General features: G+C 49.7%; 2 protein-coding genes and 1 non-coding gene across 6 annotated transcripts in view; all 3 read left to right on the top strand.

The window, feature by feature from the left end:
- Positions 1-2998: 2998 nt before the first annotated feature.
- Positions 2999-3070, top strand: TRNAG-UCC (transfer RNA glycine (anticodon UCC)). The gene has a single exon. It is a non-coding gene; the product is annotated as a tRNA-Gly (tRNA).
- A 714-nt stretch (positions 3071-3784) lies between these two features.
- On the top strand, positions 3785-24565 carry LOC142068264 (uncharacterized). Of its 4 annotated transcripts, none has more exons than XM_048833775.2 (4): positions 3785-3930; positions 7304-7430; positions 19143-19256; positions 19596-24565. In XM_048833775.2, the coding sequence occupies exons 2-4, from the start codon at positions 7397-7399 to the stop codon at positions 21137-21139; spliced, it is 1692 nt and encodes a 563-aa protein (XP_048689732.2). In that variant the 5' UTR covers positions 3785-3930; positions 7304-7396; the 3' UTR covers positions 21140-24565. The 4 variants fall into 4 exon arrangements, with proteins under 4 accessions (XP_048689732.2, XP_048689731.2, XP_048689739.1 ...); XM_048833774.2 differs by having other exon boundaries at positions 19593-24565; XM_048833782.2 differs by having other exon boundaries at positions 3926-3991; positions 19593-24565.
- LOC125628615 (uncharacterized) overlaps positions 7532-25217 on the top strand; it is a 33468-nt gene continuing 15782 nt past the window's right edge. The window contains exons 1-2 of the mRNA XM_075124028.1: positions 7532-7646; positions 24465-24531. The gene's annotated coding sequence lies outside the window, so the exon portion shown is untranslated. The remainder of the gene's footprint in view (positions 7647-24464; positions 24532-25217) is intronic.

The following is a 25217-nucleotide window of genomic DNA, read 5'->3' as shown; positions in this document are numbered from 1 at the left end:
GCGGCGGGGCTCTGGGGGCCGTTAACCCTTTCCTGCCCCACACTGGACTCCGCTTCCCCCCGCCCCCGCAGCGCAGTGCCCCGAGGGAGCGGGAGACGCGGGAGGCGGGCGCTGCGCATGCGCGCGCACCGAGCATGCGCAGTCCCCTCGGCTGAAGCCGCCGCCCTTCCCCCTGCCCGTCCTTGCCCAGCAGCTGGAGGCAGGGTTCGGGGGGGGGGGAGGCGCTGGCAGAGGGTAAAACCCGGCCCAGGCGGGGGGGGGGGGCAGTCACCGTGGTGGGGCTGAGCCCCCCCCCCGTGTTGGCAATAATGGGGGGGGGCAGAGGGGCTTTTTTATGACCCCTCCCCCAGAGGGCACCTCTCAGCCCGGGCTGCCCAGGGCGGGTGCTTCAAGGCCCGGGCCCCCCCCGGCCAGTCACCGACCGGAGGGGGGCTGCCGGGGACTGGATTCAGGGAAATATTTTGCATCCCCCCCGAGAAACAAAGACTCCCGGCTCAGGGCGTCCGGCTGCGGAAAGTCTCCGCGCGGGTCCCAGATTTTTGTTCTTCTCGGCGGCTGGGAGTCCCCGAATCCCCCTTCGGCCGTCACCCCTCGCGCAGCTGCGCGTCACGGCCCGTTTCCTTTGCCTCTTTCGCCACCAGGCCTGACTGAAAAGAGGCACGAGCGCAGGAACGCCGCCCGAAACGCGGTCGCTCTGTTCCTGACTTTAAGCGAAACGATGTTAAGCGAATCCAATGTCCCCATAAGAATTCATTTAAATTGGGGGTTAGGTTCCAGGGACATTTTTTTCGCCAGACGAAAGACATTTGTCCTGGCGTCCCTGGGCGATGCTTTGGACCTGCTCCCCGTGGAGCCGGGCAGGACTCTGGGGCAGTCTCCTCTCGGGGAGCAGCCTGTCTGCAGGACACACGGCTCCCCCGGCTCCACCTTCCTGGGTCTGCCCCTCCGGGCGCTTCCCACAGCCCGTCCGCCCAGGCGGGGTCCTGGGGCGGCCAGAGGGTCCTGCCCCCCAACTCCGCAGTCAGACGGGACTCTCAGCCAGCCAGTAAAACAGAAGGTTTATTAGACGACAGGAACATGGTCTAACACAGAGCTTGTAGGTGCAGAGAACAGGACCCCTCAGCTGGGTCCATTTTGGGGGGCAGTGAGCCAAACAACCACGTCTGCCCTTCACTGCATGTCCCAGCCAGCCCCAAACTGAAACTCCCCCCATCCCCCCTGCTCTGGGCTTTGTCCCTTTCCTGGGCACCTGATTCCTTTGTTCTCCAACCCTTTAGCTCTCACCTTGCAGGGGGAAGGGCCCAGGCCATCAGTGGCCAGGAAACAGGGTGTCGGCCATTCTCTGTGTCCAGACCCCTGCACACACCTGCCCTCCAGGGCTCTGCAACGATCGTACACCCTTCTCCCACCCCCTAGATACTTAAGAACTGCCTAGGGGAAACTGAGGCACCCCCACACTATTCAGAGGAAACATTAAGAACAGTCCCACTTCGTCACAACATTATATACATATACAGTATAAGTTTTAAATAATTTTAAACAAACTAATACTGTACTCTCCAATGATGATTGTGAATCATAGAATCATAGAAGATCAGGGTTGGAAGGGACCCCTGAAGGTCATCTAGTCCAACCCCCTGCTCAAAGCAGGACCAATCCCCAATTAAATCATCCCAGCCAGGGCTTTGTCAAGCCTGACCTTAAAAACTTCTAAGGTTTTTTGAGGCAGGGCATAGTGGGGTTGGGGCGCAGGGGCTTGCCCGCTCCCCATCTGGAACCCCGGGTGGGCAGAATGGGGCAAGCCCCCGACCCCGCTCTCTGGCAGGAGTGCCGGGTGGGCGGGTGGAGCGGGGCGAGCCAAACAACCTTATAATGGAACGTTGCACGACTTTAAACGAGTATGTTTTCTAATAGATCAGCAACCTAATAACGAAACAATGTTAACCGGGATGACTTTAAGTGAGGAGTTACTGTAAGTACTTGCTAGTTTTCGCAATGACATCTGTGTTTCTAGCATTGCACTTGCGATGTTTTTTACTGTGATTTCTAACTTGGCATTTTTAATTCTAACTTTTTCTTCGTATTTTTAGAGCAGAAGTTTATTCTGCTGGATCATCTGACTCCCAGCCTGGCTGAACTTCTGGGCTGGTCTCAAAACTCTTTCTTCATTCAGTCCACCAACGGTGATTGCCTTTTGCAACTGCTCTGTTGCCTCTCAATCCAGCCCTTAGTGTTTTTCCGCATGCCATTGCTTGTGTGTAGAACTGGATTCGCAAATATTCAGTACAGGCCATATGCTCTCTCATGTCACGTCCTTTTGAAAGGCAAACATCTATTGTCATTTTTGCTGAACATCAGAACTGCCCTAGCGGGTCAGACCAATAGTCCATCTGGTCCAGTATCCTGTCTTCTGACAGCGGCCAGTGCCGGGTGCTTTGGAGGGAATGAACACAACAGACAATCTCTGAGTGAACCATCCCAGCATGTGGCAGTCAGAGGTTTAGGGACACCCAGAGCATGGGCTGCACCCCTGATTATCTCAGCTAATACCTGATGCACCTATCCTGAGGGACTGACCCTCTTCACCGGGAGCCCTGCCCCCACCAGTACAGGAGAGATGAAGGAGCACCCAGGCCTGGCTCCTCTGGGGTGCTCAGGACAGCTGGCAGTGCCTTCTGCCCCTCCCCGTTTGCCATCAGGGCATTTAGGCTGCAGCAATCTTATGGCTTCCATGTGCACGGGTGCGTTTGAGGGAGGGAAAGGACTTCTTGGCCCTCTTCTCACCTCAGCCACCGCTAATGCCTCTGTGTGATGGCAGCCACATTTTGACCCTGTAATAAACAGATTGGAACGGCTTCTGCCAGGAAAAATGTCAGGTGAGCCTAGATGGCCCTCAGGCGGGGAAACAGGAAATCCAAAATACTTTGCTCTCATTTCTACCTACCAGAGACTAAAATACACCTGCCTGGAGATAAACCCATCTGGCTCCTCTTTAGAGGCATTGGTGGTATAGTGGTGAGCATAGCTGCCTTCCAAGCAGTTGACCCGGGTTCGATTCCCGGCCAATGCAGGGATGTGATGTTTTGGGGGGAGGGATAGCTCAGTGGTTTGAGCATTGGCCTGCTAAACCCCGGGTTGTGAGTTCCATCCTTGAGGGGGCCATTTAGGGATCTGGGGCAAAAATTGGGGATTGGTCCTGCTTTGAGCAGGGGGGTGGACTAGATGACCTCCTGAGGTCCCTTCCCACCCTGATCTTCTATGATTCTATATTCTATGATACCCTACAGACATCAAAATCTCTTTCTGAACAAGCCCTTCCATCTCCAATGAGATATTACCCCAGGAGCTGGCTGGCATCTACCCTCCCTTTGATCAGAAACCTCTCTCGGTCAAGGCCAGAGGACAAGTGCTTTGCTGTCCGTGCCTGCCTGCCGAGTTGATGGTCAGGGATGGCTCCAGCATGAAAGTACATTGAAGGGGAACCCGAAGGAAACTATTGATCTTTCACATGTCCCGCGCCCCAGGACAATGAATCCAACCCACAGGTCACAGGATGCTCCATTGTGAGCACAGTAAAGGAAGCTGCAAAATAAATGAGAATTCAAGGATCGCACTCCCTTTTTTCCAGGCCTCTGTTAAGAGGCAATTGTGCACCAGGCAGGGTGGTTGGAAGCCGAAGACTTTATGCGTCCCCCCCACCTCCCCATAGGGCTGGGGATCTGTCAGCTGTGGCCTGCAGGGGAATGGACCAATCAGCTGCGGATACAGAGAGGGCATCAGGCCACGCCTCCAGCCCGCTCTGCCTCCTGCCGCTTACTCCTGGGTTCTCGCCCCCACCAAGCCCCGTCCCGACCCCTGCGGGGGCGCCTCTGGCTCCCGCGTGCGGCTCCGCATCACCCCATCGCCCTTGACGGCTGGCAGGGGCCGCCGGTAAGAGCCCAGCCAGCGCGGTGTTTGCAGACACAGGAAGGGGCTGGAGCAGCTGGGAGCGGTGGGTGCCGGGAGGAAGGAGGCAGAACAAAGCCCCGAGACAAGGGGGGGCTGGAGCAGTTTGTGCGGGGGAGGGGGGCTGAGAGCCAGTGAACCAAACTGTGACCCCTGTGTATGATGGAAACCGCTTCCAGCCGGGGGGTGCGGCCGCCCCCCCAATTCCTGTGCACAGAGCTCGCAGCTCCCTGGGGTGGGGGCCCTGGCCCAGCTCCCCTGTGATCCGGGGGGGGGCTGAGCAGCTGCGCCAAACCCTGTGCGGTCTGTGCTGGGGGGGAGCCCGTCATTAACCCCTCCGTGCCTGGCTGGGGCGGGGGGGGGGACTTTCTCCAGCTGGGACCAGCCCCTGCGCCCGAGGCCCCCGGTGAGTGAGAGACCCGTGGGGAGAGTGCTGGGGGGGGGGGGGCAGAGGCTGGGGCCTGGCGGGGGGGGTCCCCTGTGGGGGGAGGTGGGGTGTCGGGAGGGGGGAGAAGCCAGAATTGTGGGGAGAGAAGATCGGGGGGGGGGGGTTGAACTATCTCTGTACAGCCAGGAAATTCCCAGGGGAGAAGTGGGGGGCGGGGGGGAGGTGAGTTAATTTGTTCTGGTCCCTGTTTGTGCCACTTGCCCCCCCCCCCCAGTTCTCTCTCGTTCTTCCCCTTTTCTCTCCCAGTGTCACACGTGGCTGTAAAACCCGGGGCGATTCCCCCCCTTCCCCTCCAACCATCCACTCCCATGCCCCCCGCCCCCCCCCCATAATCCTCAAATGTCCATTTACAGTCTCCTCCCATGGGGGGGGGGGATTTTCCCACCCATTTTATCTGCAGCGATTTGTCCTTGTTCCGGTGGGAAATTGTCACCCTGAGTCATTCCCCCAAAGGGATCGGAGTCAGTGGGGGCTGTTTGGGGGAGCCCTGAGACCCGGCTGCCTCTGGGGTGGGGATGGGGATGGGGTGGCTGTTCTCCGCCAGCAACAGGGCAGGGAAGGGCACAGGAGAGGAAGGGAGGAGCACATGTCCCCCGTGGAGACTGGCCAGACCCCGGTTTCCCAATCCCAGTTGCTGCCCCCGAACTGCCAACACCGTCGCCCCCCGTCACCTGCCCATCCCCCACTGCTGCCCCCTTCCCTCACCCAGGGACCTTCCAGCTCCCCCTCCCCGGCCCTCTTCAATCAGCTCCTCAAAGGGCTCCCTGCTGCCCAGGTGAATCCTGGGTGTGGGGGGGGGGGAGGAACCATCACTTTCTGTCTGTGTTGGGCAGTCATATAAAATCCAGTCAAACTGTCCCCCTTTCCCCTCTCGTTATTTAATAGCGACCTAAAGTCCCCTCAGGTCTGGGTGTTTTTCTCTCGTGTTCTCAAATGCAGCGTTTGGGGCCTGCTTTTCTCTGCAAATCTCAAAGACTGATATCAAATACTCTAAAATTTTGCCCCTTTTCTCTCTAGGTGGCTGTCCCTGATTGAATCTGCCCAGAGGCTTTCCCCTGTCGCTCTAATTATAAAATACAAAGAAAATCTCAGATTTGGCCCTTTCTCAAATCCTTGAGCATGGGTCTCAAATCTTTGCAAATGTCGCCCCTTTTTCTCTCTTCACTGATCAGATATTGATGGGGAAACGCACTCAGATTTTACCTCATCTCCACAACTGACAGAAAATCCCTCAGATTTTCCACTTTTCTCTAACTTACAAAACTAGATCCACATTCCTCAGGTTTCCACCCTTTTCTCTTTCATTTCTCAACATTGATCTCAAATCTCAGGTTTTGCCTCTTTCTACGTCATCATCAAACATCAATTAAAAATCCTGGATGCGTCAGGGGAAATTGCCCAGTGATCGTCTTTCCCTCTCCTTTGAGAATCATTTGAATCATCTGAACTTTTTATAAATGTTCTCTGAACAAATCACATAACTCATAACTCACCCCTAAGAGGCTAACAATTTCCCTGGCCACTGCCTATAACCATTCTTCTTGGGACTAGAAATGCTTTGCTGATAACTGCAATAAAATGTACGGGGCAGAGACACCTAACCCCAAGGTCGGCTGTCCAAACATTCCTTCTGTTTTCATGGAACCATAACTCCCTTTTCCCGACCTCCCATGGGAATACACAGGGTGGAGAAAGGGAAGAGGACAGGGTGTGACAAACCTGCCAGAACTCACTTAATAAGTGGCTTAGGTTCTGGGAACAGACCCATGAGGGTTCAGAAGTAGAAATACCCTAATTTGCGGATGGGGCTGTGTCGCGGGGTAGATACACCCGGCGAAGGGGTGTCCAGTCATGTACAGTCAGTGGGGAGCTTACGTCTCGGCTGCCAGAGTCTCCCGGATGGCCTAACCCATAAAACAGGAGAGCGTGACCTAGCGGTCACAGTTATTTGGCTACCTTTGCTCCCCGGGGCAGCGTGACCTAGCGGTCAGAGTCTGTGGGCTACCCTTACGCTCAGGGCAGAGTGACCTCACAGTCAGGACAGATTTTGGGCCACCATCCAGGGGCTGTGGCCATAGAGCAGGGCGGAGCGGCAAACACCCAGTCTCAAGAGTGCAATGTTGTAACTCCAGTGAACTGGACTAGTGTCTCTTTCCCCTGGGCCACTTCCTACCAGGTCCTCAGGGTCCACAGGTCCTCTGGGTCTCTCGGGTCGTCGGCTGGCGCGGTCTATGGTGTCTCAGTCCCTTCCGGGGTCTCTGCAGGGTGTCCGGTGTCCCCCTGGCCTCTGTGGACTGGGGCTCCCACAGATCCCTGGAGGGAGGTCGCAATGTGCATCCTTCCTCCTTGGCAGTGCAGGCCGGCAGACGAGTTGCTTTCCTTTGTATCCTGCTTCGGGGCTGAGCATGCCTAGCAGGCATGGAGGGGTGTAGTTTCCTCGGCCTACAATGCACAGCTAACCCCATCATGGCCTGGGCGGAGGAGATAGATCTCATCACAGGCGTGGAAAACAGCCCAGACTCCCAGTGCTGGAGCCTGACCCGACTCACCAGCGGCTGCTGTGAAATAGGAAGGGGGCACCCTCCACTCAGATTTCGGGGAGATTCCCCTCCCTCATATCCACCTCCTCACAAGGAGGAGGGTGTTGGGCTTCTGACCAGGGAGCTCGCCCTGGACCCTGCTCGGGGCAGCATCTCCTGTATCAGGCTGTGGCTAGTAGGTGTGTGATGGATCTGCTGGGAGAGAGGAGGGGTGTCTCTTCGCCCCTCACCCTGGTGTTTCCTGGATGCTCTGAGCAGGGTGCTCTGTTGACCCACCCAGAGCTTCCATTTGATCGGCTCCTCCCCCCCACGAATAGTGGGGCTGCGAGTGGGGCAGCAGGCACTGAGGGTTGGACTCTTGCTCTTTCAGGGGCCGGTGACCTTCGAGGAGGTGGCTGTGTATTTCATCAGGGAAGAGGGGGCCCTGCTGAACCCGGCTCAGAGAGCCCTCTCCAGAGACGTCATGCAGGAGAACTACGAGAATGTGACCTCGCTGGGTAAGGATTCCTGACCCCTCGGTTCTTAGAAGGGGAAATGCAGAGTTAAGGTTCATGTCACCCCCACAATGTAACCTTAACTCTGCCCTGTTTCAGCATGACCCCGACATGCGAATGACACACACACCAGCCCTGTGCCCTGCTCACTACAGAACACCCTGGGAACAGAGCACAGGAGAACTACAGCACGGTGTCAGATTTCTCCTGTTTGCTCAGGTAAAACGGGGGGTTGGGTCCAGCATAACGAACAGAAGCTTCCAACCCCTGCCCCTCTCTCAAACACTGAGCCTGCTCCACGCAAACCAGCTCCGTCTTGCAAAGTGATCCCACTCGCCTACCCTCACCATGAGTCTGAGTTCCTTCTGAGTCGTTGTCTTCACTTGCCCCTCACTAAGCCCTGGAGACCACTAGCGTGTATCCCACCAGGGTGCTGGCAATCCTCAGGGCAGGAACCCCCCTTGTGCACCTTCACTGACACAACCTACAACACTGAGCACTGAAATGGGGCAGGCTCGGTCCCTCAGGGGTCACGTGCACCTCTCTGCATACTAGTCACAGCTCTGCCAAGCTGCTCCAAGTACTCCTTCCACCGTCCGATTACGGCTACACCTGACCCAGTGCACACAGCCGGAGGGGATGTGGATAAATGCTGGGATTCCCGTCTGGAGAGCACAACACAAACAACGGCATGTTCTTAGTCCTTCCTGGTATCTGTTCTAGATCCATAGGTTTGTAACGCCAGAAGGGCTGGTTTAGGTTATGTAGTCTGATCTCCTGTACAACTGTGACGGGACCCCCAGGGTGCAGCCTGGGACTGTGGGATCACTTTGCCCCCTGAACTGTCTCCGGCCTGGGTTATCCCTCACAAAGCCTCGCCAGTGACCAGCAGCAAACCCCTCCAGGCGCTGTGATCACTCAGCACAATCTGATGTGGAGACCCCACACCCAGCTAGGCTGCATGAACGCTCCCAGAGCCGCTCACGAATCACACAGAGACCGGCACCAGCCAAATCCCCGTCCCCGCTCCCAGCCTTGTACCTCGGGAATATACCGTCTTGCACTGCTCAAGACGAGCAATGCAAATTTATTAATTGGTTCCCCACTTCGTCAGTGGAAAGTGGACACATACCAGCCTTTGCAAAACCTGAGCAGATTTACCATACGCTTCAGGGAAACTCATTGGTAAAGATAAACAGTAAAACAAATCTATTGGCTACAAAAGATAGATTTTTAAGTGACTATAAGTGATAGGCAAAAAGTCAGAGTGGTTACCAAAATAAAATGCCAGCACGCAGTCTAAACTCTCAACCCTATTAGACAGGGCAACAACTGGATTAAGCAGGTTTTCTCACCCCACTGGATATTGCAGTTCATAGGACACAGGTTTGTCCCTTAAACCTGGGCCAGTCTCCTCTGTTGGCGTCTTCAAACTTCTGAGCGTGTTTGTTGTTTGCAGCATAGGTGGGGGCAGGAGAAAGGCCAGGCAAGTGGCCCCTGTGTTCTGTTTTATACCCTTAGTCCAGGTGCTTGGAGAACACAAGCCCAGGCATGTCTGGGGACATTGCTGAGTCCCCAGACAAGGTTTAGCAATTCTCCTGGTGTGGCCTCATGCAGGTGAGCCATTGCATTATAGCTCCCTTGTTGGACAGTGGCTGGTGATTTCTGTTCAGCGCCCACCCGGGTGTTGGTTACCTCCCTTGTCATTGTCTCAGGAAAGCTAGTATCTGGGCACCTCCCAAACCCACAGCGTGTTTTAGTTACAACCACACAACACAATTCTCATAACTTCATATGCACTGAAGAGAGACACATTTAGATAGAGCAGTGGCTTTCAGCAGATCATAACCTTTTTCTTGATACCTCACACGGCCTGCTTTATATGCAATATGCAATTATATATAAATGAGGAATATGGGGGTTGCCAGGCGCTCCCCCAAGGCATGGAAAGTCACAATAACTCGGGCAATAGAATTTCATCCAGTTACGGCTGTCCTGAGCTGAACACCTTGTGTTTGACTAAATCCTATTCAAAAAGGCATCCAGCCTTGACACGAAGACTTCAACAGAGGGAGAATTCTCCAGTTCCCGTGGTCGTTTGCTCACCTTTCCAGCACCTTGACAGAACCGTTCCCAGTGGCTCTTACCAGCTGCAGGGTTGGGAGCACAGTTAAGGATGCATTGCAGGGGTAGTGTGTATGTTAACTTCATTTTCTGCTTTGCAGAGGTTTATGTTTAGCCACCGTCCATATGGTGAAAGGTAGGAGACAGCTCTGGGCACCCTTAACTCTGCAGTAAAGTAGTTTCTGGGCATTTGGTTTCCTTCATTTTCTGTAGTGGACTTTTTGCCACTCTACCTCTGTCTACACTTGAGCTTTTGCCAGCATAGATAGGTTGGATTTGCAGGGGAAGGGAGCGGGAGGGAAAGTGATTTTTCATCGCCCGAAACAATTGAGCTACCGCAGCAAAACTTTCAAGAGCAGACTGCGTCCGAGGCTGCATGTGGATTTTACAGCACTTCAAAATATTCCCAGCAGGGACGCGATAGACTCACACACACTGCTGGGCCCTCTGAGTGTCTCCCTGGAGAGTCCAGCCCCTGCTCCGTTGGACGCTCACAGTACTCACAGATTCACAGCTATAGCAGCTTCAGAGTGACCCTTCCCATCAGCGATCCACTTAACCCAGCACTTAGATGTGTTTAGAGTGAAAACAAGGAAATGTTTATCGAATGAAGTCTCGAATTGTAAGTGACGGCAAGCAGAGGTATTGGGGAAAACGACACTCAAGTACAATGAGAGCACGGTTCCTAGGACCCACGCTTAAGAACTCGATCCTCTCATGTGTTGTAAATGCTCGTGCAAAATGCTTATTGTCTGTTGGTGAGACAAACCATGCTGTCCGCTTGCCGCCATGCTGGAAGATGCAGGGAGGGTGTGCCCCTGTACGTCCAAATGTACCTCAACGTGCCATTCATAGACCGGATCCTGCTGCTGCTTTGTGTGTGTGTAAATTCCCTCTCTCGCAGATTTCACAAGCTCTTCATTAGGCATGATTATGTACAGCTGGGAGAACTAACAGTTCTTCAAGATAACATCTCTCAGTGGGTCCTCCTTAACCCCACAATCATCCTTCCCTGTTGATTTCCCCAACAGGAAATATCTGCTGTAACGTTCATCCCTTATTAGTTTCCCAAGTCTATATGTGCTTATGCCAGCATTATGGATATGTGTTAAAGAGAGGGTTTCCAAGCTTATCTGCAGTTGTATAGACATGGAAGGTGTGCAAGACTGTTAAAATATAGAATAATAGAGAGCATTCCTGAACCGGGTCACTTACCGGTCAAGGGTCGGTGTTCTGGGCCTTAGAATTCAGAGAGACTCTTTGTTGAACTAAAAGTATTAATATTTAATAACCGGTACCAACAGGATCCTGGTCAACGACTGAGAATATGAGCATTACAGTAATACAAATAATAAATAACAATAATTGGCAGGTCCAAGCGGTGGGGGAGAGAGCAGGGGAGTGGCCAGTCGGTGGTAGGCTGGTGGGGGGTAGGTTTGGGGTGAAGAGTTCCTGTGAGCTGGGACGTCTGGGGGCAGTGGGGGGCTGGAAGATCTGGGAAGGAGTTGAGTTAGCATGCCGAGGAGTTGGAGGGGGGGAGTAGCGGGTAGGTGGGGGCTGGGTAGTGTTTGCTCCAGGAAATGGGGGAACTAGCAATGGGAGGGAGGGAAGAGGAGCTCTTGGGAGTCAGAAGCAAAGAAGACTTGGGGCAGTGGAAAGGTGAGTTGGAAAACGATTGGGCAGTGGGAAATTTGGGGGAGCCTGTAGTGAGGAAGGCAGTGGCAATGGGAGGGGAGGAAAAAACACAAGGAGCAGGTGCTCCGGGGGCGGTGGGATGAGAGCAGAGTGGTTGAGAGCAGTGGGATGAAGGGGAGTGGGTGTGAAAATCAGGGAGCAGGCTAGTGCAGCCTGTCCCCTTCCTGGTCTGTCTCATAAGAGCGGCCAGACTGGGTCAGACCAAAGGTCCATCCAGCCCCGTGTTCTGTCTTCCAACAGTGACCAATGCCAGGTGCCCAGAGGGAAAGAACAGAACAGGGAATAATCAAGTGATCCGTCCTCTCTCTCCCGTTCCCAGCTTCTGGCAGACAGAGGCTAGAGACATCATCCCTGTCCATCCTGGCTAATAGCCATTGATGGACCGATCCTCCATGAATTTATCTAGTTCTTTTTCGAACCCTGTTATAGTCTTGATCTTCACAACCTCCTCTGGCAAGGAGTTCCACAGGTTGACTCTGCGTTGTGTAAAGAAATACTTCCTTTTGTTTGTTTCCCAGAAGCTGGGAATGGGCGACAGGGGATGGATCACTGGGCGATTCCCTATTCTGTTCATTCCCTCTGGGGCACCTGGCCCTGGCCGCTGCCGGAAGACAGGACCCTGGACTAGCTGGACCATTGGTCTGACCCAGTCTGGCCGCTCTTACATTCTTATGTAGATAGCTAACTCTAGTTCAAGTAATAAGTGGTACCATTTGTCTCTCTTGATTAGCAAAGAATCCTTATTATTCCTCTGAATGGTTCAGGGAAAAGTAGCCATTGCAGAGCACATGATTTGGGGAAAATTCAGATGCTGCTATTTCTTACCAAGTGTATCCAAGGCTGCTGGAAGCCAGAATCTGCCGGGGTGCAAGAAGCAGGCTGCTGGTCCAGGGTTATTTATCTCACAGACATTCAGTGCGTCCTTGAATGCTGGCTGGGAGCATCCAGACAAGGGAGCTCCAGCAGAACATTTCAGATCACCCAGGATTACAGATGACACAACTCCGCACTGGTCTGGATTGCCCCCCAGCATGGGAAAATGGCCTAGGTTGGTAGTAAAACTTCTTGAGACATGGAGAGTCCTGCTCCCCCATCACCATGTGCAATAGCCACAATCTCTCTTCTCTGCAGGCTCCTTGGATCTTGGGCTCCATCGTTCCTGAAGTCACCTGGCCTGATTCTTATTTTTCACATTCTGCTTTTCCAGACTAATTAGAATATGTTGCTCCTGAATTATAGAATCTAATTTCCCAGCATTCTCCACACCCAGAGATTTTTATGCTCCTTCCCATTACACCTGACTCACTAGGTTCCCTAATTCTGAAATATGTGCTTTCCTGACATCTAACAGTGCTGAGGTCCTGGTGTCACTGTGCTTCCGTGGGTCCCCGCTGAGAACACCAGATTCAGGACAAACTGCTGAGAAATAGGGCAGACTCCACCCCAAACCGGTGGTTATTCTACCATTGGATGTACCAAGGCAGTAACAAAAGCAAACGTCTGTCTCCCCACACAGTCGTCAAAAAGGCAATCTCCTTAAGCATTGCAGCGTCTACTTCGCCACCCAGACACTCGACCTTATGAGTAGTGGATATTGACAACCCATGTCATCAAAGGGTTCTTCTGATCTCAGAAGATCAGCCACACAGCCAGCTCAATCTATAACTCAGATCTTACCCAAGAATCACGTTGTTGCCAGTCTTTTAATAGCGAACATCTAAAGGTTTATTTATAAGAGAAAAGAAAAAGTTAAAAGGTTAAGGAAATCACACACACACACACACATATATATATTTGCAAAGGTCTTGTATCAGGTTTGAAGCAGAGATGGAATAAACTGCTAGTTAGCAAAAGTCGTCTCTGGAAATTACCCAAACAGCCTGCGGGTCATCAGTCCTTGTTTAAAGCTTCCTTGTTAGCAATCCAGCCCCAAGAAATGAAACAGGAAAAGAAGACAAAATCCACAGTCTTTTATACCCTCTCGTGTGTGGACGGAATTCCACTGTCCCAGACAAAGCCCTCCGTCTAAGTCTGTAGAAAATGACAGGGACAAGATGGAGTCCAGGGTCACCTGAGCAAGTCACATGCTCTTAAAATACTCGCTAACTGACAGGGGCAAACCACCGGTCACTTGGAGGCTAATCACAGAACGGTAGGACTGGAAGGGACCTCGAGAGGTCGTCTAGTCCAGTCCCCTGCACTCATGGCAGGACTAAGTATTATCTAGACCATCCCTGGCAGGTGTTTGTCCAGCCTGCTCTTAAAAATCCCCAACGATGGAGATTCCACAAACGTCTTGGGAAATTTACTCCAGGGCTTAACCACCCTGACAGGTAGGAAATTTTTCCTAACGTCCAACCTAAACCGCCCTTCCTGCAATTTAAGCCCATTGCTTCTTGTCCTATCCTCAGTAGTTAAGAAGAACAATTTTTTTCCCTCCTCTTTGTAACATAAGAACGGCCATACTGGGTCAGATCAAAGGTCCATCTAGCCCAGTGTCCTGTGCCAGGTGCCCCAGAGGGAATGAACAGAACAGGGAATCATCAAGTGATCCGTCCTCTCTCTCCCATTCCCAGCTTTTGGCAAACAGAGGCTAGGGAAACCATCCCTGCCCATCCTGGCTAATAGCCATTGATGGACCTGACCTCCATGAACTTATCTAGTTCATTTTTGAACCCTGTTATATTCTTGGACTTCACACCATCCTCTGGCAAGAAATTCCACAGGTCGACTGTGTGTCGTTTGAAGAAATACTCCCTTTTCTTTGTTTTAAACCTGCTGCCTGTTAATTTTGTTGGATGACCCCTAGTTCTTGTGTTATGAGAAGTAGCAAACAACACTTCCTTATCTACTTTTTCTAGACCAGTCATGATTTTATAAACCTCTCTCATATCCCCCCTTTGTCGTCTCTTTTCCAAGCTGAAAAGTCCCAGCCTTCTTAATTTCTCCTCATTCGGAAGCCGTTCCAGACCCCTCATCATTTTTGTTGCCCTTTTCTGAACTTTTTCTAATTCCAATATATCTTTTTTTAAGATGGGGCAATCAGAACGGCACGCAATATTCAAGGGTGTGGGTGTACCATGGATTTATATTGAGGCAATATGATATTTTCTGTCTTATTATCTAATGACCTTTTATGTACTTGAAAACTATTATGTCCCTGCTCAGTCTTCTCTTCTCCAGACTAAACAAACCCCGATATTTTCTGTCTTATTATCTAATGACCTTTTATGTACTTGAAAACTATTATGTCCCTGCTCAGTCTTCTCTTCTCCAGACTAAACAAACCCGGTTTTTTCAATCTGCCCTCATAGGTCATGTGTTCTAGGCCATTAATCATTTTTATTGTTCTTTACTGGACGTTTTACAATTTGTCTACATCTTTCCCGAAATGTGGCCCCAGAACTGGAAACAATACTCCAGTTGAGGCCTAATCAGAGCGGAGTACAGCTGACAAGCTAATACATCCCAGAATGATGTTTGCTTTTTTTGTAACAGCGTTACACTGTTCACTCATATTTATCTTGTGATCCACTATGACCCCCAGACCCTTTTCCGCAGTACTCCTTCCTAGGCAGTCATTTCCCATTGTGTATGTGTGCAACTGATTGTTCCTTCCTAAGTGGAGTACTGTGCATTTGTCCTTCTTGAATTTCATCCTGTTTACTTCAGACCATTTCTCCAGTCTGTCCAGATCATTTTGAATTTTAATCCTATCCCCCAAAGAACTCGCAACACCTCCCAGCTCTGTATCATCTGCAAACTTTATAAGTGTACTTTCTATGCCATTATCTAAACCATTGATGAAGATATTGAACAGAACTGGACCCAGAACTGATCCCTGCCGGACCCCACTCATTATGCCCTTCCACCTGGAATGTGAACCACGGATAACTACTCTCTGGGAACAATTTCCCAACCAGTTATGCATCCATCTTATAGTAGCTCCATCTAGGTTTTATTTCCCGAATTTTTTTATGAGACAGTCATGTGAGACAATATCAAAAGCCTTACTAAAGTCAAGATATACCACATCTACCGCTTCCCCACTAGCCACAAGGCTTGTTACCCTGTCAAAGAAAGCTATCAGGTCGATTTTAACATGATTTGTTCTTGACGAATCCATGCTGACTGTTACTTATCACCCTTCTAGGTGTTTGCAAATTGATGGCTTAATTATTTGCTCCATTATCTTTCCAGGTACAGAAGTTAAGCTGACTGGTCTGTAACTCCCCGGGCTGTCCTTATTTCCCTTTTTATAGATGGGCACTAGATTTGCCCTTTTCCAGTTCTCTGGAATCTCTCCTGTTTTCCATGACTTTTCAAAGATAATCGCTAATGGCTCAGATACCTCCTCAGTCAGCTCCTTGAGTGTTCCAGGATGCATTTCATCAGGTCCTGGTGACTTGAAGACATCTAACTTGTCTAAGTAATTTTTAATTTGTTCTTTCCCTATTTCAGCCTCTGATCCTCCCTCATTTTCACTGGCATTCACTATGTTAAACGTCCAGTCGCTACTAACCGTTTTGGTGGAAACTGAAACAAAAAAGTCATTTAGCACTTCCATTTCCACATTTTTTGTTGTTATTTCCCCCCCCCTCATTGCGTAATGGGCCTACCCTGTCCTGGGTCTTCCTCTTGCTTCTAATGTATTTATAGAATGTTTTCTTGTTACCCTTTATGTCTCTAGCTAGTTTAATCTTGTTTTGTGCCTTGGCCTTTCTAATTTTGTCCCTACATACTTGTGTTATTTGTTTATATTAATCCGTTGTCATTTGACCTAGTTTCCACTTTTTGTAGGATCCTCTTTTGGATTTCAGATCATTGAAGATCTCCTGGTTAAGCCAGGGTGGTCTCTTGCCAGACTTCCTGTCTTTCCTATGCAGTGAGATAGCTTGCTCCTTGTGCCCTTAATAATGTCTCGTTGAAAAACTGCCAATTGTCTTAAATTGCTTTTCCCCTTAGACTTGCTTCCCATGGGATCTTACCTACCAACTCCCTGAGTTTGCGAACATCTGCCTTCTTGAAATCCATAGTCTTTATATTGCTGTTTTCCCTCCTACTATTCCTTAGAATCATGACCTCTATCATTTCGTGATCACTTTCACCCAAGCTGCCTTCCACTTCCAAATTCTCCACCAGTTCCTCCCTATTTGTCAAAATCTAATCTAGAACAGCCTCCCCCCAGTAGCTTCCTCCACCTTCTGAAATAAAAAATTGTCTCCAATACATTCCAAGAATTTATTGGCTAATTTGTGCCCTGCTGTGTTATTTTCCCAACAGCTGTCTGGGGAGTTGAAGTCCCCCGTTACCACCAAAGCTGTGCTGTGGATGATTTTGTTAGTTGTTTAAAAATGTGTCTGCTGTTAGAGTCATCGGGGTCAAATGAGTTTCTTCTATGGTCCATTCTGAGAGTTAAATGTTCTTTGATGGGCCACCAACACGAAGCTGTCTGGCTTCCTCCTTTCCCAGCCAAGCATCTTTGTGTGTCTGTGCGTGCTGTTTCCAGTGCAATAAAAGCGAAGTTTTTGAACGGTAACTCATCTTTATTTGTTTTCTACACATTGGGATAGTGGGCACGTCCAGTACATAAGCCGACATTTTAATCATTGGCTTCCTGGAATGTAAGGCCCCAAATCTCAGCATTACTTCCCAGGAAAATGACATGTAAAATAACATTGAAGCACCTCTGACAGAGAGATACATTACTAGTTCTCATTTTCAAAGTGTTGCCTCAAAGCCTCCCTGACTTGAATTCCTCCCCTCTGGGCTCCTCTGACAGCCCTGGTATCTCGCTGCTCAAAATCAGCGGCCAAGCGGTCTGCCTCAGCACTTCACCCACGAGCAAACCTTTCACCTTTAGCTTCACAAAGGTTATGCAACGTGCAATCACAGAGCTATGATCATGGGAATATTATCCTCACTAATGTCTAACCTGTCATAAAGGCATCGCTAGCGTGCCTTCAATCTGCCAAAGGCACATTCAACTGTCATCCGGCACCACCTCAGCCTGTTGCTGAACCGCTCCTAGGTGTCCCGTGTAAGGTTACATGAGTCATGGCTGTAAGGCATACGCTGGGTCTCCCAGGATCACTATAGGCATTTCCACATCGCCCACTGTGATCTTCCGGTCTGGAAAGAAAGTCCGTGCTTGCAGCTTTCTGTACAGGCCGGTGTTCCTGAAGATGCGTGCGTCATGCATCTTCCCAGACCACCCTGCATTGATGTCAGTGAAACGCCCATGGTGATCCACAAGCTCCTGCAACACCATGGAGAAGGACTCCTTCCTATTGATGTACTCCATCACAAGGTAGTCTGCTGCCTAATTTGGAATGTGTGTGCCATCTATCGCCCCTCCACAGTTAGGGAAACCCATTTCTGCAAAGCTGTCCACTATTTCACGCACATTTCCCATAGTCACGGACACAGTCCTTCATAGCAGGATATGATTAATTGCCCTGCACACTTGCATTAATGCAGCCCCAACGATCTACTTCTCGACTCCAAATTGATTCATGACCGATCGGTAGCAGTTTGGCGTCACCGGCTTCCACACAGCGATTGCCACACGCTGCTCTATCGATAGGGCAGCTCTTATTCTGGTGTCCTTGTGCTGCAGGTCTGGGGCAAGCTCTGCACCCAGTTCCAGGAAGGTGGCTTTCCGCATCTGAAAGTTCTCTAGCCACTGCTCTTCATCCCACACCTGCACGACGATATGATCCCACCACTCAGTGCTTGTTTCCCGAGCCCAAAAGTGACGGTCTACCCTCTGCAGCTGTTCTGTGAATGCCAAAAGCAATCTAAAGTTGCTCCTATCCATATCATGAAGCATGTCAGGCACCCAAGAGTCTTCTTCAGTTAGGAACTTGACGATTAACCGCATTGCCATCCGCAATGTCTTCGTGACAGTTAACAGAGCATAGGAGAGCAGGGCGGGATCCATCCCTTCTCACAAAGATGCCGGGGTGCACAGCAAAGAAGGGCCATTGAAAAATGCCGCAAAAGAAAGCCAGAAGCCCGTGGGACAGAAGGCAATGCATCGAGCCAGGTCCCAAGATGCGCCACGATCTGCCCCGCCTTCCCGCAACACGTAGCGACAGAAGGTTTCGAGTTGGACGGTGGGATAGGTACCCACAGTGCATTGCTCACACTGTTGATGATGGTGCCCCAACCGTGGACGCGTGCTGCCGACAGCGGAAGCAAGTGTCAGCATGAGATTCTGGGGGTTTTTTTATGTTGACTTTTGGGTGTCAACATCACTATTGTCGACAAAAATTGGTAGTGTAGACAGGGCCAGAGAGAATCTCTCCTGTTTTCCCCTCCTCTTTTTATAATTCAGTCCTATGTGCTAAAAACGTCTTCAGTTCTCAGCTGAGTCATGGAGATGGGCTGTGGATGTGAGCTTCAAGCCATCCCTGTGATGGAATGTAAATTTCTTGTTCACACCTTCCCCCCCCGCTGGAGAATGACTATTTGACCAGGGGCCAGCCTTGCTGTCTGTGGGTGTTCCCCAGGATTGAAACGTATTTTCACTAACATCCTACAGTAAAATCTCATAACTGTACATACACAGTATTGCTACACATTTTAACAGGACGATAATGTTTGCTGATTATGAGTTTCCAAATGATACCTGGCAAGGCGTACTTTGTACAAAATAGATCATAATTTTGTAGAAGAGTGAACATAGGGGTACAGACTGTCACACAGTGTCTATCTGCGTGTTCACAGCAGATACATCCCTCATTAGCAGAGTGTTCTGCACCTTTGAGGACCTGGGGACCTGGATCTGGACTTTATTGGTTACTAAGGACTGGGGCTTAATTAAAAAAAAAAAATTAATGACAACATCTTAGGAATTCACCTGATCTCATTTGTTTTCTTTCATCTGAGCAGGGTTTCCCGTTTTCAGACCTGATGTGATCTCCCAGCTGGAACAAGGGGCAGAGCCGTGGGTCCCAGACCTCCAGGGTTCAGAGGAAAGGGAGATCCTGAGAGATCCCTGCACAGGTGAGGAAACATGAAACCTACTCAGAGTCTGAAAGTGCCTGAAGGAAACATCTGGGATCCTCTGCAAAGACCTTAGGAGCTCTCTGAGTTCAGGATTGTCCCCAGCAAGCGTCATATCCCCAGGGAAGATATAGCTCATGGCTTCCTACAGATTCTAACTGACACCTGTCAGTAGCTTCTTCCCTTCCCACTGAGAATTTAGATGGGATGTGAAGGCTGAATTGATTCCCTTTGGGGGAATTCAGTTCCTGGTTTTTATTTGACCTCTCTCCAGCACTTATTTTGGTTTGGTCTTCCCCTTCCCATCCCTGTTTGAGGTTTCTCTCTCTGTCCCAGCAGGTGCTGGGATGGTGAGTGAGAATGAGGAGCAGAATTCTCAGCAGGAAGATGCTGAGCAAGTGGAATCACAGGGAGCATTATCGCAAAGATCGAAAGGGAATGTGTCCAGGAGTCGTGAGCAGGGAACAGCCTGTGAGATTCAGCACAGACCAGAGAGAGAGCAGGGAAACCAGCCAGATGAGAAATTGAGTACATTTATTTACTGTCAGGGAACACACAAGGACCTTAAAGAAACCACAGCCCAGCAAAAAATCCTCAGGGGAACGAAAAAAAATACATGCACTGAGTGTGGGAAAAACTTTCGGGACTGCTCATCCCTTACTAAACATCAGAGAACACACAGAGCAGAGAGACCTTTTGAATGCTGTGAGTGCGGGAAAACCTTCATTTGGCACTCGCACCTTATTACGCATCAGAGAATCCACACGGGTGCGAAACGCTATGAATACCGTGAGGGTGGGAAAGCCTTCAATCCGAACTCAAACCTTATGGCACATCACAGAATCCACACAGGTGAGAAACTTTATGAGTGCAGTGAGTGTGGGAAAAACTTCACTCAGAGCTCAGACCTTACTACACATCAGAGAATCCATACGGGAGAAAGACCCTATGAATGCCGTGAGTGTAGGAAAAGTTTCATTCGACGGTCACACCTGATTACGCATAAGAGAATCCACACCGGGGAGAGGCCCTATGAGTGCGGTGAGTGCGGGAAAGCCTTCACTGCCAGCTCAAACCTTATTCAGCATCAGAGGATTCACACCGGGGAGAGGCCCTATGAATGCAGTGAGTGTGGGAAAAGTTTCACTCAGAGCTCAGATCTTACTACACACCAGAGAATTCACACAGGGGAGAGGCCCTATGTATGCTGTGAGTGCGGGAAAAGCTTCATTCGACGGTCACACCTGATTACGCATCAGAGAATCCACACAGGGGAGAAACCCTATGAATGCTGCGAGTGCGGGAAAACCTTCACTGCCAGCTCAAACCTTATTCAGCATCAGCGAATCCACACCGGGGAGAGGCCCTACCAGTGTTGTGAGTGCGGGAAAAGCTTCGCTCAGAGCTCAGAACTTACTACACATCAGAGAATGCACAAGGGAGAGCGACCCTACGAATGCTGTGAGTGCGGGACAAACTTCACTGACCGCTCCGCCTTTCTCAATCATCAGAGAATCCACACGGGAGAGAGACCCTACGTATGCTTTGAGTGCGGGAAAACCTTCACTCGGAGCTCAAACCTCATTACGCATCAGAGGATCCACACAGGGGAGAAACCCTACGAATGCGGTGAGTGCGGGAAAAGATTCACTCACAGCTCAAACCTTATAACGCACCAGAGAATCCACACGGCAGAAAGGCTCTATCAGTGTGAGTGCGGGAAAAGCTTCACTGAGAGCTCAACCCTTCTTAAGCATCGGAGAATCCACGCAGGGGACAAACCCTATGAATGCGGCGAGTGCGGGAAAACCTTCCCTCGGCGCTCAGCCTTTATCTCTCATCAGAGAATCTGCAAGGGAGAGAAACATCATAAAAACCTCTAGGGCTATCTAGCCATTTTTTTTCTTTTGCTAATTCCCACGTAGTAACCTGTAAGGCTGTTTGAACCGTTGGCATCAGTGTTGTCCCGCAGCTTGTCCAGACGAGTTGCCCATTTTGACCTTTTGCCGTTCATCCTGGGTTGAGGTGAACCTTGCTCTCCGCTCCATTGTCCCACGAGTAATGGGAGTGCGTCCCTCCTCCCAGGAACCAGGGAGCATCACATTTAGACAGTTCCACGTATAGCAAAGGTCCTGTTAGAGTCTCCAATGATACAGGTTGCTCTGGATTGTACTGAGGAGCAGTTATTTTTGGACAGTTTTTATTTTCATTTAAAATATATTTAAATATTGTGAAAAGCAGGAGCTGCGGGGGGGAAGTGTCATTTCAGCCTCTGTGACACTGGAAGGAGATGGGGAGATTCCCTCCTTCGCCATCACTCCAGAACGGCTACCTCCTGTTTGAGCCATGCAGAGTTTATCTTCTTCATATTCTAGCTCTCCACTTCTCAAAGTGCCGTCTGATGCAGTGTTCCCAGCTGTCTGCGCTTGGAGATGACGCTTTGACTTCTTTAATCCTAAATCGCTATGGCTGGAGATGAAAGTGTCAAAGACCTGGAAGGGGACTTCAAATGGTTCCCAAAGACAGTGGGACATTTGGGGTTTAAATTCCAGTTTCCATCTATTGGCAAAGCCACTTCTGGCAAGGGGGCTGTTCCTCCCCTCCCCTCCCCCCCACCCCCATTGTGAGGATGCTAAAACTTTTGTATATAATGTCACTCAAAAACGAGACAGTGCTGAGTGAAGCAGGTTTGAATGGATCAGAGGAGAATGTCATGGGAGAATCTTGTCTTGATTCTGAGTTATTAGGTGTAACCTGCTCTGGATTTTCCCTTGACACTTTCGTTGTCATGTAGTCTATCTCTCTCTGTGACATGGGTTTCTATCTCTCCTGAAGAATGTTTAGTCGCCCAATGGGATATTAGTTTAGTTTGACAGGATGTAGCTCAAATTTACCGGAGACTTTGAGACAAATGACGATTTGCTAAAGTCATTACTTCTCACTTCAGCGTTGCTTTTTCCCCACCTCTCCCTGATGACGTGGAGAAAGTTCAAATGCAGTTCTGTCAACAGGAGAGAACTCTCCCATTTACTGGACGTGCTAACAAAGAAACAGCCGTGATTTGAACTCTCCACTCGGAAATGGTGAACAGCAGCAGACTGAACAGAAGGAAGTGCATCTGATCACAGTGTAGTTCCATTGTTTAAGTCAATATTGTCTCAGATGATCTGGGGAGAGAATTCCACACTAAGTGACTTGGAACCAGGCAAAATGCCCATGTATTCGGTACCCAGAGCATTTGTAACCCAGGCTCTACAGAAGATCTTTCCTATGATATGGGAAATGCTGTCCTTCACAATACAGTGTGTGGAAGAAATAGAAATGGGGGGTTTTGCTGAATTTATCCTTTGTAGGAGCCACAAATGTGTATAAAATGAAACAAGTGTTAAAAATGGAATCGCTGCAGAAAAATAGCCGTTTTTGAATAGAAATGTCACTTCTGGTAACTTACAGAGATTCTGATCCAGGCCTGTATCTAGTTCCTAGTCTAGACGGTGCCACCTAATTAAAGAATATTGGGGCATGTTTGGGGAAGCCGTTCCGCACTAACATTGTTGATTTTTTTGCATGGTTTGGTAGATTCTACTTCAGAGACTTAGAATATATAAGGGTTGGAAGGGACCCCAGAAGGTCATCTAGTCCAACCCCCTGCTCGAAGCAGGACCAATTCCCAGTTAAATCATCCCAGCCAGGGCTTTGTCAAGCCTGACCTTAAAAACCTCTAAGGAAGGAGATTCTACCACCTCCCTAGGTAACGCATTCCAGTGTTTCACCACCCTCTTAGTGAAAAAGTTTTTCCTAATATCCAATCTAAACCTCCCCACTGCAACTTGAGACCATTACTCCTTGTTCTGTCATCTGCTACCATTGAGAACAGTCTAGAGCCATCCTCTTTGGAACCCCCTTTCAGGTAGTTGAAAGCAGCTATCAAATCCCCCCTCATTCTTCTCTTCTGCAGGCTAAACAATCCCAGCTCCCTCAGCCTCTCCTCATAACTCATGTGTTCCAGACCCCTAATCATTTTTGTTGCCCTTCGCTGGACTCTCTCCAATTTATCCACATCCTTCTTGAAGTGTGGGGCCCAAAACTGGACACAGTACTCCAGATGAGGCCTTACCAATGTCGAATAGAGGGGAACGACCACGTCCCTCGATCTGCTCGCTATGCCCCTACTTATACATCCCAAAATGCCATTGGCCTTCTTGGCAATGTGCCATAACCCATAACTTGTAAATGTGCCATAACCCACGCCAATGATTTAGAAAAAAGTGGGTTAGAAATAGTACACTCCCAGTTCTTGGTTTTCACCCCAATAAAGGAAACTATGATAATCAACAGCCCAAGGAAAATCGTTTGTAGAACACCACTCCCTAGTTCAGTGTCACTGGTTACAGTCCCAAAGGATCCCATGGTTAGATGGAGCACAATCATCCTTCACTGTTTGGCTCCAAAGTTGAATGAGGCAGAGAAAGAGAGAGAGTTCTTTAGAGGACATTCCTTCCCCGTGGATCCCAAACTGGCTGCCTGAGTGGGTAACGAGGACTTTCACGCAGTGGAAATAACGGTAACCAGTGAGGGAATGCATCTGTCAGGCTCCAATTTCAGACTGCAGGATACACACATGTTGGGTCCTGATTCTCTGTTTTTGTCTCTTACAATGCTGCATCTGCAGTGCTGTAAAGAAGAAGCTCTGAGAGCTCTCACATCCGCTCAGTTAATCCACCTCCCCAGGAGGTGGGAGCTATGTCAGCAAGAGACGCTTTCCTGCCAACACGGTGTGGTCTATATGGGGCGTTAGGTCAGTATAACTAAATCGTTCAGGGGTGTGGATTTTTCACACCCCGAAGCAATGCAGTTATACCAGTATAGGACTGCAGCGTAGACCAGATTTTGGTTTTGCTCTTGTGTTGTGTGCGTTTGCAACCTTTCTCCTCTACGCCCTCCTACTTTGAAAGATTAAAAAGTGTGAAAATACAAGGAAGGTGTTTTTTCTCATGATGCAAACGTTCCCCCAGAGGAGACCCCTTGGCACCAACACCCACCGCAGAAGATCTGGAGATCTGTGAACTCCCATGAGTGGGACCACAACTTGACTCAAAGGTTCACTTAGTGACTGTCCTAATTAAAGGAAAACTAAGACCTAGGGCAAGTTTTTGTGATCTTTGAATATGTTACCTGATTATAGAGAGTTGTGTATTATTGTTATAGGGTCACCAATTGATCTGACCAGAAGAGAAGTTCCTTATCCTGGAATCAGGCTACCTGTGTTAACCAGGTGTGACAACCTTAATTATATTGGAAAACTGGAAGTTGTCTTGTGTTTTGTTTGCTAGTAATGCGGAAAACAGTGGCTAATCCTGAAAAGTTTATTTGATGTAATATACTCCCTTTTGCATCAGGATTTCTGATAGAAAACCTCACTTCAAGGGTTAGGGTGGGAGAACGTGTGTGAGAAATACTGCAGAACCAAATATTGGCCCAGTACAGATTTTCATTTTTTGTATTTCAAGCGGAACTTATTTTGATGAGCTTCAAAATCAATTTCTATTAAAAGGAAAACGACTCGAGGAGACAAGGTGGATAACCTTTTGCCCCGTTAGACTGTAAGGGTCACTGAGTTCTTCCCTTCTCTTATTTGCCAAGGAAAGACAGGACATCTGTCAGAGGATGTCTCCATTTATTTTTAAGCATCGTGAGGGATGCATCATGCAGGTTTTCTGTTACATATTTTTGCTACCAGTTCTTGTTATAGGTGCTGACACCCCCTTTCCTTTTGAGGAGGGTAGCTGGTAGAACATGGCCATTTAACCCTCAGGCCTTAGAGAGATTGAGCCCCTCTGGGAAAGAAGTCGTGACATCAATTCCAACCTTGATTCGTCTCCCTATATGTGAGAAAGCTACTAGCATGGAGGGCTGGGCCAGCTGTCCGCTTGCCTGGTTCCTCAACTAGTGTGACTAGTT

This window comes from Caretta caretta, chromosome 28 (assembly GCF_965140235.1).
Source record: "Caretta caretta isolate rCarCar2 chromosome 28, rCarCar1.hap1, whole genome shotgun sequence".
Taxonomy (NCBI): Eukaryota; Metazoa; Chordata; order Testudines; family Cheloniidae; genus Caretta; species Caretta caretta.
The sequence above is the reverse complement of the archived record's forward strand: the minus strand, read 5'-3'. Positions and strand labels throughout refer to the sequence as shown.

What these genes read in the sequence shown, in the direction of transcription:
- LOC142068264 (XM_048833774.2), top strand. Translation starts at nt 7,397, where the DNA reads ATGCAGGAGAACTACGAGAATGTGACCTCGCTGG. An exon ending in CGAGAATGTGACCTCGCTGG is followed by an intron (nt 7,431 to 19,142) that starts GTAAGGATTCCT and finishes TCATCTGAGCAG; the next exon opens with GGTTTCCCGTTTTCAGACCT. An exon ending in CCTGAGAGATCCCTGCACAG is followed by an intron (nt 19,257 to 19,592) that starts GTGAGGAAACAT and finishes TCTCTGTCCCAG; the next exon opens with CAGGTGCTGGGATGGTGAGT.